At 48.9% G+C, this 14,471-nt stretch overlaps 5 protein-coding genes across 5 annotated transcripts; 3 read left to right on the top strand and 2 right to left on the bottom strand.

Moving 5' to 3' along the window:
* Positions 1 to 477: 477 nt before the first annotated feature.
* BO83DRAFT_454654 (uncharacterized protein) lies at positions 478 to 2,747 on the bottom strand (the record flags this gene model as incomplete). Its single annotated transcript, XM_025536986.1, has 6 exons — positions 478 to 553; positions 607 to 1,111; positions 1,167 to 1,782; positions 1,854 to 1,919; positions 1,985 to 2,136; positions 2,186 to 2,747. 6 exons carry the CDS (start codon positions 2,745 to 2,747, stop codon positions 532 to 534), a joined length of 1,923 nt encoding a protein of 640 aa, XP_025392353.1. The 3' UTR covers positions 478 to 531.
* Positions 2,748 to 3,078: 331 nt separating this feature from the next.
* BO83DRAFT_330718 (uncharacterized protein) lies at positions 3,079 to 4,538 on the top strand. The gene is made up of 2 exons (XM_025528242.1): positions 3,079 to 3,584; positions 3,636 to 4,538. The coding sequence occupies exons 1-2, from the start codon at positions 3,107 to 3,109 to the stop codon at positions 4,478 to 4,480; spliced, it is 1,323 nt and encodes a 440-aa protein (XP_025392354.1). The 5' UTR covers positions 3,079 to 3,106; the 3' UTR covers positions 4,481 to 4,538.
* Positions 4,539 to 5,494: 956 nt separating this feature from the next.
* Positions 5,495 to 6,591, top strand: BO83DRAFT_353686 (NAD(P)-dependent alcohol dehydrogenase; the record flags this gene model as incomplete). The annotated part of the gene is made up of 1 exon (XM_025529062.1): positions 5,495 to 6,591. The coding sequence occupies exon 1, from the start codon at positions 5,560 to 5,562 to the stop codon at positions 6,589 to 6,591; it is 1,032 nt and encodes a 343-aa protein (XP_025392355.1). The 5' UTR covers positions 5,495 to 5,559.
* Positions 6,592 to 6,607: 16 nt separating this feature from the next.
* Positions 6,608 to 8,298, bottom strand: BO83DRAFT_330724 (putative zinc metallopeptidase). The gene is made up of 2 exons (XM_025528243.1): positions 8,025 to 8,298; positions 6,608 to 7,955 (listed from the first exon to the last, which is right to left on the bottom strand). The coding sequence occupies exons 1-2, from the start codon at positions 8,041 to 8,043 to the stop codon at positions 6,697 to 6,699; spliced, it is 1,278 nt and encodes a 425-aa protein (XP_025392356.1). The 5' UTR covers positions 8,044 to 8,298; the 3' UTR covers positions 6,608 to 6,696.
* A 1,521-nt stretch (positions 8,299 to 9,819) lies between these two features.
* Positions 9,820 to 12,327, top strand: BO83DRAFT_405536 (HET domain-containing protein; the record flags this gene model as incomplete). The annotated part of the gene is made up of 8 exons (XM_025533810.1): positions 9,820 to 9,900; positions 9,940 to 10,106; positions 10,134 to 10,250; positions 10,284 to 10,340; positions 10,362 to 10,415; positions 10,440 to 10,502; positions 10,542 to 11,927; positions 12,302 to 12,327. The coding sequence occupies exons 1-8, from the start codon at positions 9,872 to 9,874 to the stop codon at positions 12,325 to 12,327; spliced, it is 1,899 nt and encodes a 632-aa protein (XP_025392357.1). The 5' UTR covers positions 9,820 to 9,871.
* Positions 12,328 to 14,471: the final 2,144 nt, after the last annotated feature.

A 14,471-nucleotide genomic window follows, 5' to 3' on the forward strand; every position in this document is an offset into this window, starting at 1 on the left:
CTGATTGGTGTGCCTGAGGAGGACTAGGATAGTCGTGGGGGGGGGAAGAGCCGCTGAGGGGACATTGCGCTGAATTCGACTTTAGCGACTATTTGTAGATTTATCACATATTCGCATTACTACCCGTATAAGATCAAAGCTCCTGGATTAGAAACGAATCGTTAGATCCTATCTAAGGTACCTGATACCCGAGGCATTAATATACTGCCTTAGGTAGTATATTTCAGTTTCAGGTAAAAATGTACACAATCGGCAGGCGGTAGCGACTGTGCTGGCTCTCAAAGCCAGGCTTCCCCACTAAGGTGGGTGGAGGGTGGGGTGTGTAGCGTCTCCCTTATTATGCAGACCATGTGATCTTCAAAACTAATCCTCCTTTGAAATCCTATCGGTGTATAGATTTTACAGATATCATAAACAGACAAGGCCTTGATAATAAAGACATTACCCCAGATTCTAAAGGATAAAATACATGAATGTCTCCCCATCAGCATCCCACAGCATCTCCCACCTTTAGGTAGTGCTTCTCCCTATTTAGGACACGCAGGTGCATTTACTAAGCCACAGGTTAGCCAAGGTCCTTTATCTGTATGAGCAGCATTAACTCACCCCTTCTTACACTTCTTCTTTTTGCAAGACGAAGAAGAAGAGGATGAATCCTTAGTCTCCTTCGAAGACTTGGTAGTAGTCTTAGTAGCCGTCTTCGTACTCTTAGTCGTGGTGGAAGTCTTGGTTGAGGTGGTGGTTTCCTTTGTCTCTGTGGACGTCGAAGTAGTGGTCGTGGTATCCTTAGTCGAAGTGTCCTTAGTCGAAGTGTCCTTAGTCGAGGTATCCTTGGTGCTCGTATCCTTCGAGTCAGGAGTAGCCGTCGACGTGGTCTTGGTGCTAGTTATAGTCGCGGTATCCTTGGCCGACGATGAGCTAGACTTGGTCGTTGCGGTCTCGGTATCCTTCGGCTTGCTGCTAGTAGACTTGGTAGTCTGTGCTACCTCGGAAGACCCAGAGCCGTGCTTGCTCTTAGTTGTGGTCTCGGCTTTGGTGGAGGTGCTTGTGGCAGGCGTGATCGTCGCCTTCTGCGAGGATGATGTCACGGTGGACTTGACCGTGTGCGAAGCTAAACACATCAGCATCCGCGGATGAAAATATTTATGAATCTTGAAGTTACCTACCCGTCTCTGAGGCCGTGTTTGCAGTTCCAGTCTGGCTCGGCGTGGCCTTGCTAGAAGCAGAGTGGGACTTGACTGCCGAGGAGGACGGCGTAGCCGTGGGCGTGCAGACAGCCGCTGACGAGGCATCGCGCTTGGCAAAGGCAGTGCCGTCAGTTGCGCTCCAGTCCAGCAGCTTGCCGTTGTCCCATTTCCATGATGCAGTGGGGTACTTCTCGTTGAACGCATCCAGCGCCTTGCCATAGATATTCTTGACCCCCGCAGCCTCGGTGCTAGTGACTTGTGCAGAAACCGATGAGATGCGGGTCGAGACAGCAGCTGCCTGGGTACTCAGGAACTTGTCCATCCAGCTTTCGTACGCACTGGCCCAGCCGTTCTTGGGTTGCGGGAGGTCGAGGTCTTGGTTGCAGGATTTCTGTTGGCTCATGAGGTCATCAATCCCAAGGAAAGCTTTATACATGCGGGTGTTGGCGTTCTTGAAGTAGGTGGCGACGCTGTTGTCGCGGAGCATTGAGACAACCACTGCCAGAGTGTTCATAATGCTCAGCGCGCTGCCCTGGCGGGTGTCTCCGGTGCCGTCGACCGAAGCCATGCCGCTCAACTCTTCGCTTCCGAACATCTGAGCCGATGGTCAGCTATCATTTGTTGGGTGGGGTAAACTGTAATGGGAAAGGTGCATATCAAACTCACAGGTGCTTTGTACGAATTCAAGCGACTGTCCATAGCCACCAAGTCGGGATACGTCTCACCAGGCAACTACCATACTGATTAGCAACCGGCATCACATTATGGTGGTGATTAATCCGGGAAGAGATACTTACATAACTGTAGAGCTTCTGGAGCCGGGGCTTATTTACTCCTTGTTTGTTCTTGAAGGTTGAGTCGATCGTGAGGAACCATTCTTTGAAACTGTCGCAGAACTTGTACTCGTCAATCATAGCCGTCAAAAAGGCATCAAGGATTTGGAGCTCGTCTAGAAATAGTTAGATAATGCATAGACTCTAAAACAAGTGACCACTCACAAACATGATCCACATTAATGTGTGGCATCTCCTGGTTGTTCTTGTTGATCTGGGCTCCCAGGTCGAGGTACTTTTGTTGGGCACTTGCCTCAACATCATCCCAGTATCCAGCCGTTGTTTTCGGAACGTCAGCTGCATTTGCAATCGTCGTGAACGTAACGGCTGCATCGCAGGTATCTAGCTTAGGAATGAAGTACCCGAGGAAGCTATAACCGCTAACTTTGTTTTGGCTAGTTTGGATATTCTTTGAACGGAAGTATTTGGGCTTGTAGATCGTCTGCCCCAAGTCGCAGGTGCCGAGCTTTTCAGTCTTGGTATGATCGCGGCGATCAAAGTAATTCAGACCCCGCCGCCTAGTCGATGAGGTCGTGTCATCCTCATTCTGCTCGATATCATCCTCCGTGAGAGTGGTAGGGAGTGTATATCGCCAGCAGGAAGCCTCAGCGCTCGCGCTCGCACTGGCAGCAACCGCCGACGATGTGGCCTCTCCACGTGGGATAACAGAGGCTGTGGTTAGATTAACCAGCAGCAATAAAAGAGCGACAGCTTTTGAACCAGCCATGGTGAAAAAGAATTCAAATGATTGTAAAAGAGTTGGTTGTGTGATGGTGACAGCAAATACAGACAGGGACCGGGCAGGTATTTAACCTACGCTGGCGACATCACGTTCTTCCTCATCTGTCGGTATATGGCTCTTGACCCTTTCAATGCTGAACGTTTGGGGGCTATGATGTTTCAATGTTGGGGCCAAACCGCGAGGCTCAGCAAGGATCCTAACGGGAAAAGTTAGGGCACGAATTGGTAGGATCAGCCACCGCCCCCAGCCTAACCCGCTTTTTAATAATTACCCCTTCCTTGTCGGCTTCCCACCGAACTTCATCTTTCCAAGACTCCCAAGACAACCTGGCTCAATTAATCCACATGCACATCTTTGACTTACCTCAAGAGCTTCTGGAGGCCATCTTGGCGCACACCTCGCGCGGCTCTCTCGCCAGCCTCGCGCGGGTCTGTCAACGTCTCCGACCGCTCGTCGAGCGCATCTTGTACCAGTCGGTGTACTTGCGCAACCACGACGGAGAAAAGTTCACCTACGCGCTGGACTGTGTACCCTCCCGTGCCGATTATGTTAGAGAGCTTCTGATTCACTATCATTACGTCGATGTTGAAGATGAAGAGGAGTACTATCCATTGTATGCGGAAACCCTCGCTCCGACGATCAGGCGTCTCGTAAACCTGCGATCGCTTGTCGTCAAGGGACTCGAGTTCGACGCAGACCGAGAAGAGGACGACGAAATTATTGGGGGATATGAGAGAGTCATTGCCGAAGCCGAGAAATGGGACACTCTCTTCGCGCAATCTGCTGTGCCGGGCTCGCAGATCCTTCCTTCGCTTACAAAATGTCTGCCAAACCCTTTATCATCCTCTTACCTCATCTGCTAATGCTCCTCAGGTGTGATGATCATGGATGACATTGCGCCCAATGAGCCAGCTTGGGACTTTAGTCTGAGGGGCGCCGTGCTGATCCATCCGCACCTCCAAGACCTGACCATAGTCGGGGGCGAACTTGAGAGCCTGAAGAATCATGTGCCTTCACCACGATCGACACCACTGGAAAAGCTAAACATGTTTGGCTGCGATGTGTCACCCTCCGCGATGGGCGAGTTGTTGTCGCTGCCGCGTGCCTTGAAACATTTGACGTATAAAGGAGCGCCATGGTGTTACAGGCCCACGAATCTTATGCCGAACCGGCAAATATACGTTGACATGATTAGGAATCAAGCGGATTCGCTTCTGAGACTTGACATTGACTTTTATCCAGGGGTTGTTGATAATCCTCCGGTAGACTTCACTGCCCTCAAGTGCCTGGAAGAACTTACCGTTGAACCCGATGCATTGAGAGGCACCGGGGAATACGACCCGAAGAACAACGCTAAAATATGTCTATGGAAAAGTTCTGACCTGAAATGCCAGCTTCCTCTGAGCCTAAAGCGTTTAGTGCTTTTCCTATACACCCCAAGGAAATCCCCGGATTGGCGTACCTTGATTATACTCTACAATTGGATCTCGCGGGGCAGTTTGCCAAACCTGGAAACGATCACCTTCCATATAGAAAAACCGTGTGAACGCGAGATACTGGACCGATCACTTGGAGACAATGAGCGATCAATTGGCCAGGCATTTGAAGAGGTCAAAGTGCAATTGCAGTTCGAGCTGGTCCCTAACAGCAAAGACGACGGCTACGAGCTATTCGACTGCCCTGACTGCGGCATTAATTGGCGAAACATGCATGCTTGATCTGAGCCTAATTTAATACTGAAGACATACCTGCAGCACTTCAGAGAATACATGTATCAGCGTTTGATATAATCAGCAAAACACTCTAGTAGGAATGAAATACGTCCACACATTATAAGTAAGCAGTAGCCTGTACATAACAAATTAGTCGCCTACTGGCTAATAATCTCCCAAAATTGCCAACAAAACCACACAAACCCTACACCCACCCCAACCAACAGAAATCCAGGGGCCAAACCACACATTCCACTCGTATAATCACCGCACAGACCAAACATCAACATCCCAAAAAAGGTTAGAAAACAAAGTTGTTGGTTGCTCGTCCACGCGACACATGGGGTCTAGACGTTTCTGAAGGATCCGAAAACTGGGGCCAAATGACCATGATTGACGGGTAGCGGTTTATCAGCCGTGTATGTGGGGGCCCACTGGCCCCTGAATATTATGATTGCTTCTGGGTTTGGGTACCTGCGTCGTTGGGCTGTGTTCGTATTTGCTGGGGGTGAGGTGTGGACGCGCGGTGAGATGGGGGTGGTATGGGTTGGCTTGGCTGGGGTTTGGGATTTTGGTATGGAAATGGAGGGGATTGCCTGTGTATTATGTGTTGTGTTTTGTGAAGAGTACATTTTTGGCTGTAGAGACTAGAGAAAGAAGACAGTGAAGTCTTTTGTGTCTCGAGCACGCTGAGATGGTGGTGCCAGAATTGTGGGCTTACGGTGACACGGTCAGGAGGGATATCGGTTACTCGTTGTGTTTGTACAGTAACCTGTCAGCCCAGGATAATTTTGGCCCTTCTAATGATCATACAAGATAGCACAAGTTTGGTTGGTATCACTTAACACCTACGATACACCAACCCATCGAGTACTGCAATGGATAAACAGATGAAGCTGTCGCGGTCAATGACGTCTTATCTTATCGCTCGCAACCAGTCATCCATCCAACCGCACTAATCCCGATCCGGCCGATGCAACGCAACATGACAGCTTCAGCTTCATCTCCATCTCCATCTCCATTACCGCTCCACAGCAACAACAAACAACCACCACCATCATCATCATCAACAACAACCACTCAAAATGACATCCCCATCCACCCACCCCGAAACAATGCAAGCCTGGCTCTACAGCACCACGCACCCAACCCTGGAACAGAACCTCACCCTCACACCTAGCGCCCCTACCCCCCCAGCGCCCAAAAACACCCAACTCCTCATCCGCGTCCACACCTGCGCCCTAAACCCCGCCGACTACAAAGTCCCCGCCATGCCCGTGATATCAACCCTTCTGATCCGCAAACCCGCCAGCCCCTGCCTCGACTTCGCCGGCGAGATCGTCTCTACGGGCCCGAGCGTCCCCTCCACCCTCACCCCGGGCAAACTCGTCTACGGCACGCTCCCCCTCCCGACGCAATTCGGTCCGCTGGCGGAATACGTTCTCGCTGATGCCGAGCACATACAGATAGTCCCCGAGGGGGTGGAGGTCGATCATGCCGCGACGGTGGGAGTAGCGGGGCAGACGGCGTGGCAGGCCATCGCGCCGTATGTGACGGCTGGAGCCGGGGATAAAGTATTGATTGTGGGAGCGTCGGGCGGGTGTGGTATCTACGGGGTGCAGATCGCGAAGGCGCTGGGGTGTGAGGTGACGGCGGTGTGTTCGGGGAAGAATGTGGAGTTTGTGAAGGGGCTGGGGGCGGATGAGGTGATTGATTATACGGTGGAGAATGTGGTGGAGGTGGTGAAGGCGAAGGGGAGGGTATTCAGGTTGGTGGTGGATCATGTGGGGGAGCCGTGGGAGTTGTATCGCGAGAGTGACAAGTTCATGGTCTCTGGGGGTGTGTTTACCCAGGTTGGGGCCAATTGGATGCCTACATTTGCGGTGAGGTTTATTCGGCCCGGGTTCTTGGGTGGGGGGAGGATGAAGTATGTGCCGATTTTTTGGAAGAGTAATAAGAAGGATTTGACCAAGGTGGGGGAGTTGATTGGCGAGGGGAAGGTGAAGGTGGTGTTGGATAGTGTGTTTGGGTTTGAGGATGCGCCGAAGGCGTTTGAAAAGCTGCGCGGGGGGAGAGCAAGGGGGAAGGTTGTGGTTCGTGTGGTGGAGAGGGCGTGAGGGAGGTGGGGATAGTGTGGGGATGGATGGGGTGGGTTGTTTGGCATTTATTTCATGGCGTCGTGTTTGATTTTACTTAGGAAGGGTGGGTGCTATGTGACAGATTCAATTTCGCTTCAAGAATGTCAGCGCGCCGAGAGACATGGCATCTACGGCGGTTTGGAGGGTGGGCTGGATCACTGGGGCGAAGAATGGCGAGTGATTACTCGGGAGATCTTTCACCGTGTCATTCTTGACTGCATTATCCCATGTCTCTGGATCGATACCGCCATAAGTCCACATCACGTACGGCGCGTTCACGGCCCTGGCGAGTAAGGAGAAATCCTCGCTAGCACCTGCCGGGTCAGACTCGATGAGTCGCTTTCCAAAGTAAGAGCCGAATGTATTGCATAAAGCTCGCACGGTAGCGTGGTCGTTGATAGTGGCCGGGGTCGACATGACATGGTCGATTTGCGGTTCCTTCTCGCAGCCGGCCGCCTCGCATTCGGCGCGGATGATGCGCTTGATCGCACGTATTACACGTTCGCGAATCGAGTCATCGCATGTCCTCACATCAAGCTTGAAGTCCAAGGTATCCGGGATGACATTCGCCGCTATGCCAGCTTGGATGTAGCCACAGGTAACCACCGCCAGTTGTCCCGGAGGCACCTCGCGCCCTACTATGGTCTGCAGCTTCAAGATGATGGCCGCTCCGGTGACAACCGGGTCAATGCAGGCCTCGGGCGCCGAACCATGACCGCCCTTTCCAAAGATGCGTACATTAAATGAATCTGCAGCCGTCAGCAGCCGACCAGAGCGGACGCTCACTGTGCCGGCTTTGAGTGGCATCACATGCGCTGCCAATACCACATCCGGAGCGGGTATTTTGTCATAGAGACCGTCATCTATCATGGCCCTGGATCCTGATAGAAGCTCCTCTGCCGGTTGAAAGAGGCAAATTAGAGTCCCCGTCCAATGCGTTCTGGCGGATTGTAGAAGAGAAGCACTGGCCATCAGGCTGACGACGTGAGTATCATGACCGCAGGCGTGCATTACTGGTACCTCGACTCCGTCTTTGTTTTTGGCGACTTTCGTGCTGGCGTAAGGAAGTCCTGTCTTCTCCTGTACCGGGAGTGCATCCATGTCTGCTCGAAGTAGAATTGTGGGGCCAGCACCATTTTTCAAGACGCCCGCGACGCCATAGCCGCCAATGTGTGTATGTACCTCGTAGCCGAGTTCTTTCAGATGCTGGGCCGCAATGGCAGAAGTTCGTTCTTCACAGAAGGACAATTCGGGATTGCAGTGAATATCACGATAGATGTCCTCGAATGGCGTCAAGTCAGGACGGGCTTCCTCGAGTATGTCCTTCAAGGCCGTTTCGGAGGCTGTGACGTCAATCATTAGCTTCGTTGAATGGAATTGCGCGCACTGTGAGACTGGGTGCGTATACTCACCTGCGTGCCGAAGCTGCATGTTGAATAGCAGTTCGATTCAATCGAGATTAATTGATTGTCTGCGGATAAAAGTGTTCTGGGTAACCTTCAGACGTCTCTTATGGAAGACTGCTGGCCCTTCCGAGCATTCACCGAGGAATTGACCGGGTGCAAGCGGGGTAAAGTGTGCTTTGCCTCAAGGGGAATTTGGCCCCATAGTTTGATAGACACATTTGCCGAAGATAGCATGTTAGGAGGGGCCTAGTGAGCCATTGTCATTGTAAAGTGGCCGGAGTGATCGGAGTGAGACGGACGACTCCAACGAACAAAGTAGGAGGATGATGGTCTCGGACCCCGTCGGCTAAATGCGCCACTGCTAATTCTCCGTTTCCAAATGAACCCCACCCCCAGCGGTTCGGTCTTCATGCTTATCTCCCCCCAATTTTAGTAGCTCGGCTATCGCGGATACAGGAACCAGGAAGCATCCAGCGTCATGCCGGCCTTTCCGTTGATTTCCCGGGGTTTGATCGACATGAATACAAGTCAGTGGGAATTGTAGCGAACCTGGTTGGCCAATTAGTCTAACTCAAAGACCGCTGCTGTGATCATGTTGTTCAGTGACTAGAATACAGCCTAATTTTGTATAATCGGGCATCTCGTACAAAGACGACTGGACGGAGGATATTTTGCATCGAATGATGATTGTCCTGCAAGGTCGTTACATTCACGTGCCTGTACCCTGGCAGTATTTAGGGCGGAACATGAGAATGTAGGAATACTCTACTTCGTCATTCTGTCAATCCATTCTATCTGCAGTATCACCTTTATAAATGTGTCAGATCAACCCGCTTTTATCCCCCCAAACTGCCTAAGCGCGTCTGGTGTAGGTTTCACTCGTGGCGCGGTATTTAGCGGTCGGAAGGCGACAACCAGGGTCCTAAAGCACGCTGCATCTGCTTCATCACTGCGATCCAAGAAGCGTGATCAGTAATTGTCAAGGGCTCACCGGCAGAAAGCTCGCCTACAACATCAGTATGTGTCTTTGGTTCAGGCCCTCAGTCCAAATAACTCCCTTTAACACGAGGAATCTAGAAAAGGGTATCCTTGTCAGGTTCGTAGCCCATATTCTCGCATAGAGTATCACAGTACATCGTATGTCAAGACGAAGGGTCAAAGATATATGGTTTTAATCTATCTAGATCTCAAGAAGATGGTTAGTAGTTAAAAGAGATAGGGGTCGGAGACCACACAGAAAGGAGGGATCAGCTGACAGCTGCGTGGCTATAATAAAAGCTTAATACTACTCTCCTAAACAGGCAGATCCAAAGCTATTATAAATATATATATGGGTCCTATCTCAGGATTTCAAGATATCTAGAATATTCAATCAGACACGGAAATACAAAGTAATCAAGATCGTAAATAAAAATACTTTGAGATTTATTTTATATAAAATCTTCCATAGAACTAAGCACAGGGATTGAAGATTTTAATACTTTTAACTATTAATGTCACTTTATAAATTTTTCTTGTGTTTCAGGCATACACCAAATTATTAGTAAGGCTGTTTTAGGGTTCATTTAGAGGATTATTTGGAGGGTTGTTTAAGTAGTTGTTTAGATAGTATTCTGACGGACGGCAAGTGGGGCGCCCGAAACGGCTCCCATTGCACCGCTCTTCTGCCGTGCGCCACCGCCTGTCCCATGCGGCTTGCTCCACTCAATTTCCGGTTGCTAACTTACTAGTTCCATTGGGCAGCAACTGACTAATCCTTAAAAATACTGTATAACTAACTATACGCATGAATATTTGTCCTTCCAGATGGACTGCTCACATATCTTTTTGATGAGCACTGCTTGTGTCTTGACATGGAAATCCTTGAATCTTATCCTAGTGGGTTCGTTGCCGACAACTCCTCCTTCCCTCGTCCAGCAAGCTACGTATGCGATAGATGCTGGGAGACTTTTTTCAACACCAAGGCTTTTGAACAGTGCTTTACTTTGCATCAAAATGATGCGCACTACAACCAAATAAGGGCCGAGACCACGACCACTGTCCATGAAATAAAAGACGCTGCTTGCAACTGGTGTGCTTATATCAGAAGTTTTATTTCCGACCATTGGGCGCCAGAAGATCGGATCACCATATCTCTTTCACCGAGCACAATCCCCTCTTGCACGCCTACTGGCAGAAATATATTCTACCTAAGTATTTCATGCGATGCAACAATGGAAAAATGGAGAGGAGGTGCCGCCCTTTTCCTTCACGCCTTTACTACAGCACAGGATCCCGCTTCAGATTATGTCACTGCGAGGCGGCTGAGGACAGACACTGATAGTTATGCTGCAAGAGTTCAAGTTAAAGAATGGCTGAAAAACTGCAAGGAGCATAAGTGCTGCAGAACTTTACATCGTGACTCTCTCCTTCCTACGAGAGTCATTGAGGTTTGTCCTCCAGGAAGACAACATGCGCGGGTCTTAGAATCCAAAGACCTGCGTGGTCTTTATGCTACCCTCTCCTATTGCTGGGGAAAAGAAGACTTTCCGAAATTATCTCATTCCAATTATATAAAATTCACCGAAGGATTGGATGAAGAAACTCTTCCCCCTACTATTCGTGATGCTCTTGCAACTACCCGCAATTTGTCCATACCGTATTTGTGGATCGACGCTCTCTGCATAATTCAGGATTCTGAAGAAGACAAAACGAAAGAAATCGCACAGATGAAAGGGATTTATGCCTCTTCAGCTGTGACGATAGTTGCAGCATCTGCAGAAAGTGTCTCTGCAGGGTTTCTATATCCTCGTGTACACCAAGAAACTTATTACACTATCCCTGTGCGGCTTCAACCTGGCGTCTTTGGCACTATATTTGTTAATGAACTAGATGCCGTTTGCTACGATGAGCGTCTTGAACCAATCTCAAAACGCGGTTGGACCATGCAGGAACAACTTTTGAGCAATTGTATCCTGAGTTTCACAACACGCACTATTATGTGGAGATGTCGGGCAGGCATAAAAACCTTTGGTGACTCCTTGTATTTTCCGCATGATCTTGACACAGGCTATAATGACCATGATGAAAAGTACAGTTTTAATCTTCACACGTTGCTTCTTAGCCAAGAAGAGGCTTTTTCTAATAAAGACAAGGCTTTAAGTTGTTGGTTGCGTCTTGTCACTGCGTATTCAATCAGAGTTACCAGCCTTGAGCGTGACAGACTAAACGCTCTAGCCGGCCTCGCTTCTCATCCTTCGTTTTGCCAAGCACTTGGGCCTAGCTACTTTGCTGGGCTGTGGCAATACAATCTTACGAGGCAGTTAACATGGAGAGCCTCAACTTGGCACAGGTCATTAGCTGAGGATGAAACCATTTCAATTCAAAGGCCAGCGAGGTATCAGGCTCCTTCTTGGTCATGGGCGAGCCTCAAAGGGGGCATCGTACATTTTGACTTTTCTTACGGCGAAGAGGATACGATGCATAGAGTTATCTGCGATATCCTGGATTGCTCAACAACGCCAGCATCTCCAAGACTGAACCCATTTGGAGAGATATTGTCGGCACAGCTGAGGCTTAGAGCCCCTGCTCGAAAGGCCTGGTTCAAACCTTCCACGTCCAATATTTTTATGCTTTCTAAGTATTCCTGTGAAAGCTCCAAGGTGACGACCCTCGAAAATGGAAAAGCCAATCTCGCAGAGGCTTTTCAAACACATGTGGACGACTTTAAGTTGAGATACCCCGATGTGAATTTGAATGAGGAGCCTGAGGCTACGCATGGTGCAGATTCCCGCAATATGTGTGGTATTTGTGATGAGACAGCATACCACGAGTACTATCTCGTCTTATGTGTGGCTGTTACTTTCGACGATGAGATAAGCGATGGAGTGCAAGGACTGCTCCTCATTCAAGAAGATGATGAGAGGAGCAGTCCCATATTCAAGAGGATTGGGGTTTTTGATAGAGGGAGGAACGCTGATTTTGATAGTGCAAAGATTTTCGAGGTCTCCATCATCTAAAATTGACTGAGTTACGCAGAAAATTTTAGAACTCTTGCCGATTGACACACAAGTGATGCTTGTCGATGTCATGCTCTCGATGTTTCTCAGCGGACTCATAATAAAAGTTGCAGTCTAAGCAAGGGTGATAAGATCCCGTCCAATGAGTCTTAAGGTTGTCAAGGGTCTCGAAATCTCGTGACGGCGAACATCGTAAGCAAAGTGTGAGGACCACGACTCTATAGACTCGATATGAATCATTGAAATTGCTAAAGCTAAGGAAGGAGGAGAGCAATTCCCATGGAGTTGCTCATGCCTTTTATGTCACATGAAATGACTGTTACACGGGAAGATCCGTGACACTGTTATTGTGTCTGTCAGAAGCTTTGATATGCGCATCTTTAGATGCTGTTCTAATAGACTTGACAGCATCTCTCGCACTACTCATGTTGGGATGTGTTCTTGCAGTGTGTATAGAGTGCGTCTTTGAAAGCGCAAATCCTCTTAAAGAGAGTATATTGATACTCTATCCTATCAAAGGTAATATATAGGCCAAATCCCATCCTTTAGGTAAATAGTGAAGCGGTCAAATGGAGCTGGGTGAGAAGAAAAAGCGGGATTCTTCAACTAACTAGTCAGGTGATACCAATCTTTGACTCGGGTGCCAATCCCAGTTCATTGGCCTTTCGAACACACCAGCTGCGGAGACGATGCCGCACGCGCTATGGCATAAGCCAATGAAGGCTACCTTAGTGCTCGGCTGACGGCTGCACCTGGTAGAATGTACCACAACCCATGTCGCCTCCACTCAAACGCCTTCTTCTTCGCCAATGTGCCTCAAACGATAGCAACCCCCACTCCCTTGATCCATTGCAACATTTGTGCGGCTGCTGGGCTGACCGCCGCCATAATTCCCCAGTAGTAACGAGTTGACATGCCTGTAGTAGAATTTCCTGTGGGTAGTCACTAAGTGGGCCGGCAAGCCTTGTATCTGACAAATCAACTGAATCCACCCATTTCGCCCAATTACAAGATAGTCAGCTTACTCTGGCGTAAAATCATAGGGTCGCTGATACGAGAAAGGTTGCCCCTTCATGGTAAGGCTGTCATATATGGCGCAGAATTGAGAACTACAACAAGCCTACATCATCTATATACCAAATGTAGACCTTAAATGGCTCTCTATAGATGATTCACGTTGATTTTATATCTTCAATGCTAATCACAATTTCCACGGAAATGGAGCATGCCGTGTCTTTGTCGTATCCAGAGCCTGCAGTTCTATCCCCACGAGGGTCCTCAAGTGGCTTCAATCTAGTCACCAGAGCCCTATGTCAACTGCCTCGCGTCGGAGGGTTCGGCGGTGTAAGTCGCAAATCCGTACAACACGCATCCCGGTAAGATAGACCTGCTTGGCATCGTTTTTCATGTAATCAGATACTCATTGTAACGCTGCTGTCATATAAGGGAGTTGTCCGATAAACAGTGATAGACGCTTCATAAAGGATTTCACTCTCATCATAAGGCGTGCGATAGTCGGTCGTGGGGTCATTACGATCTCTCCATCCATGATAGTCTTTCCAAGCATGAAAGTTGGGCGAATTGTATAGCACGGATTCTGTGACGGCGTCATCGACCCACCCTGAGAGGGTTAGATACATGAGATAGTCGAGAGTGAGTTCTTTATTGTATACAAGTTGCTTCTGTACAAATTCAGGGAGGTTATTCGTGTTTTTTTCGGATCATTTGTTGTAATGCACCATAGAAGTTAGAACCTTTCAAGTACACATCATTGTTTTGAATTCCCTGCATAGCTCTGTGGAGAGCCCTGTCGACATACTGCCGTTGGTCTTCCGGTGGGTTGGAGAAGTATCTCCAGGCGTCTTGCCCGTTAACCATGGTGGTTGCTTTTCCTGTTGCTGTTTTTCTTGTGGCTTCAAAGAGGTACAAGCTGAATCCGTAGCTCAAAATATGACCGTGGTTGTTGAAAGAATCAGGTTAACAAGGTTGATGAGGCCAACTGTCCATGGTCAACTGCATGTTTTTATGTTTTTCGATGTGAGTCTCTTCCTCTAATTGTTGCATATTCTATGAGGGTATTTACGTTTTCGTATAGTAATCACCCTTTCCACCAAAGGGTCACTGCATTGTTAGGGCTGACTGGATGGCCATATTATTCAGTAGAGCATTATATCTAGGCAATAAACAGCTGACGCCAGTACTGACACCAAGCAGACGAAAAGAAATGTATCCTGTAGCTACTGCAGTAGGAAGATGCTATATCCGACCAGATGTTCCTGACTTTATTCCTTGGCTTATGGCAACTGCAAGATATTGAGCAAAAAAGTCACAGTGCCGTCTTAGCTAATCGGGCGCAGTTGATATGTGGAGGCCAATCACAGTGCTGTTAGCCGTCTGTATGCACTTGGCCAATTTTAGTGGTTGACAAGATGAGGACAATGGAAGTGGAAGATGC

This window comes from Aspergillus eucalypticola (assembly GCF_003184535.1).
Source record: "Aspergillus eucalypticola CBS 122712 chromosome Unknown BO83scaffold_3, whole genome shotgun sequence".
Taxonomy (NCBI): Eukaryota; Fungi; Ascomycota; class Eurotiomycetes; order Eurotiales; family Aspergillaceae; genus Aspergillus; species Aspergillus eucalypticola.

What these genes read in the sequence shown, in the direction of transcription:
- BO83DRAFT_330718 (XM_025528242.1), top strand. Translation starts at nt 3,107, where the DNA reads ATGCACATCTTTGACTTACCTCAAGAGCTTCTGGAGGCCATCTTGGCG. An exon ending in CCTTCCTTCGCTTACAAAAT is followed by an intron (nt 3,585 to 3,635) that starts GTCTGCCAAACC and finishes AATGCTCCTCAG; the next exon opens with GTGTGATGATCATGGATGAC.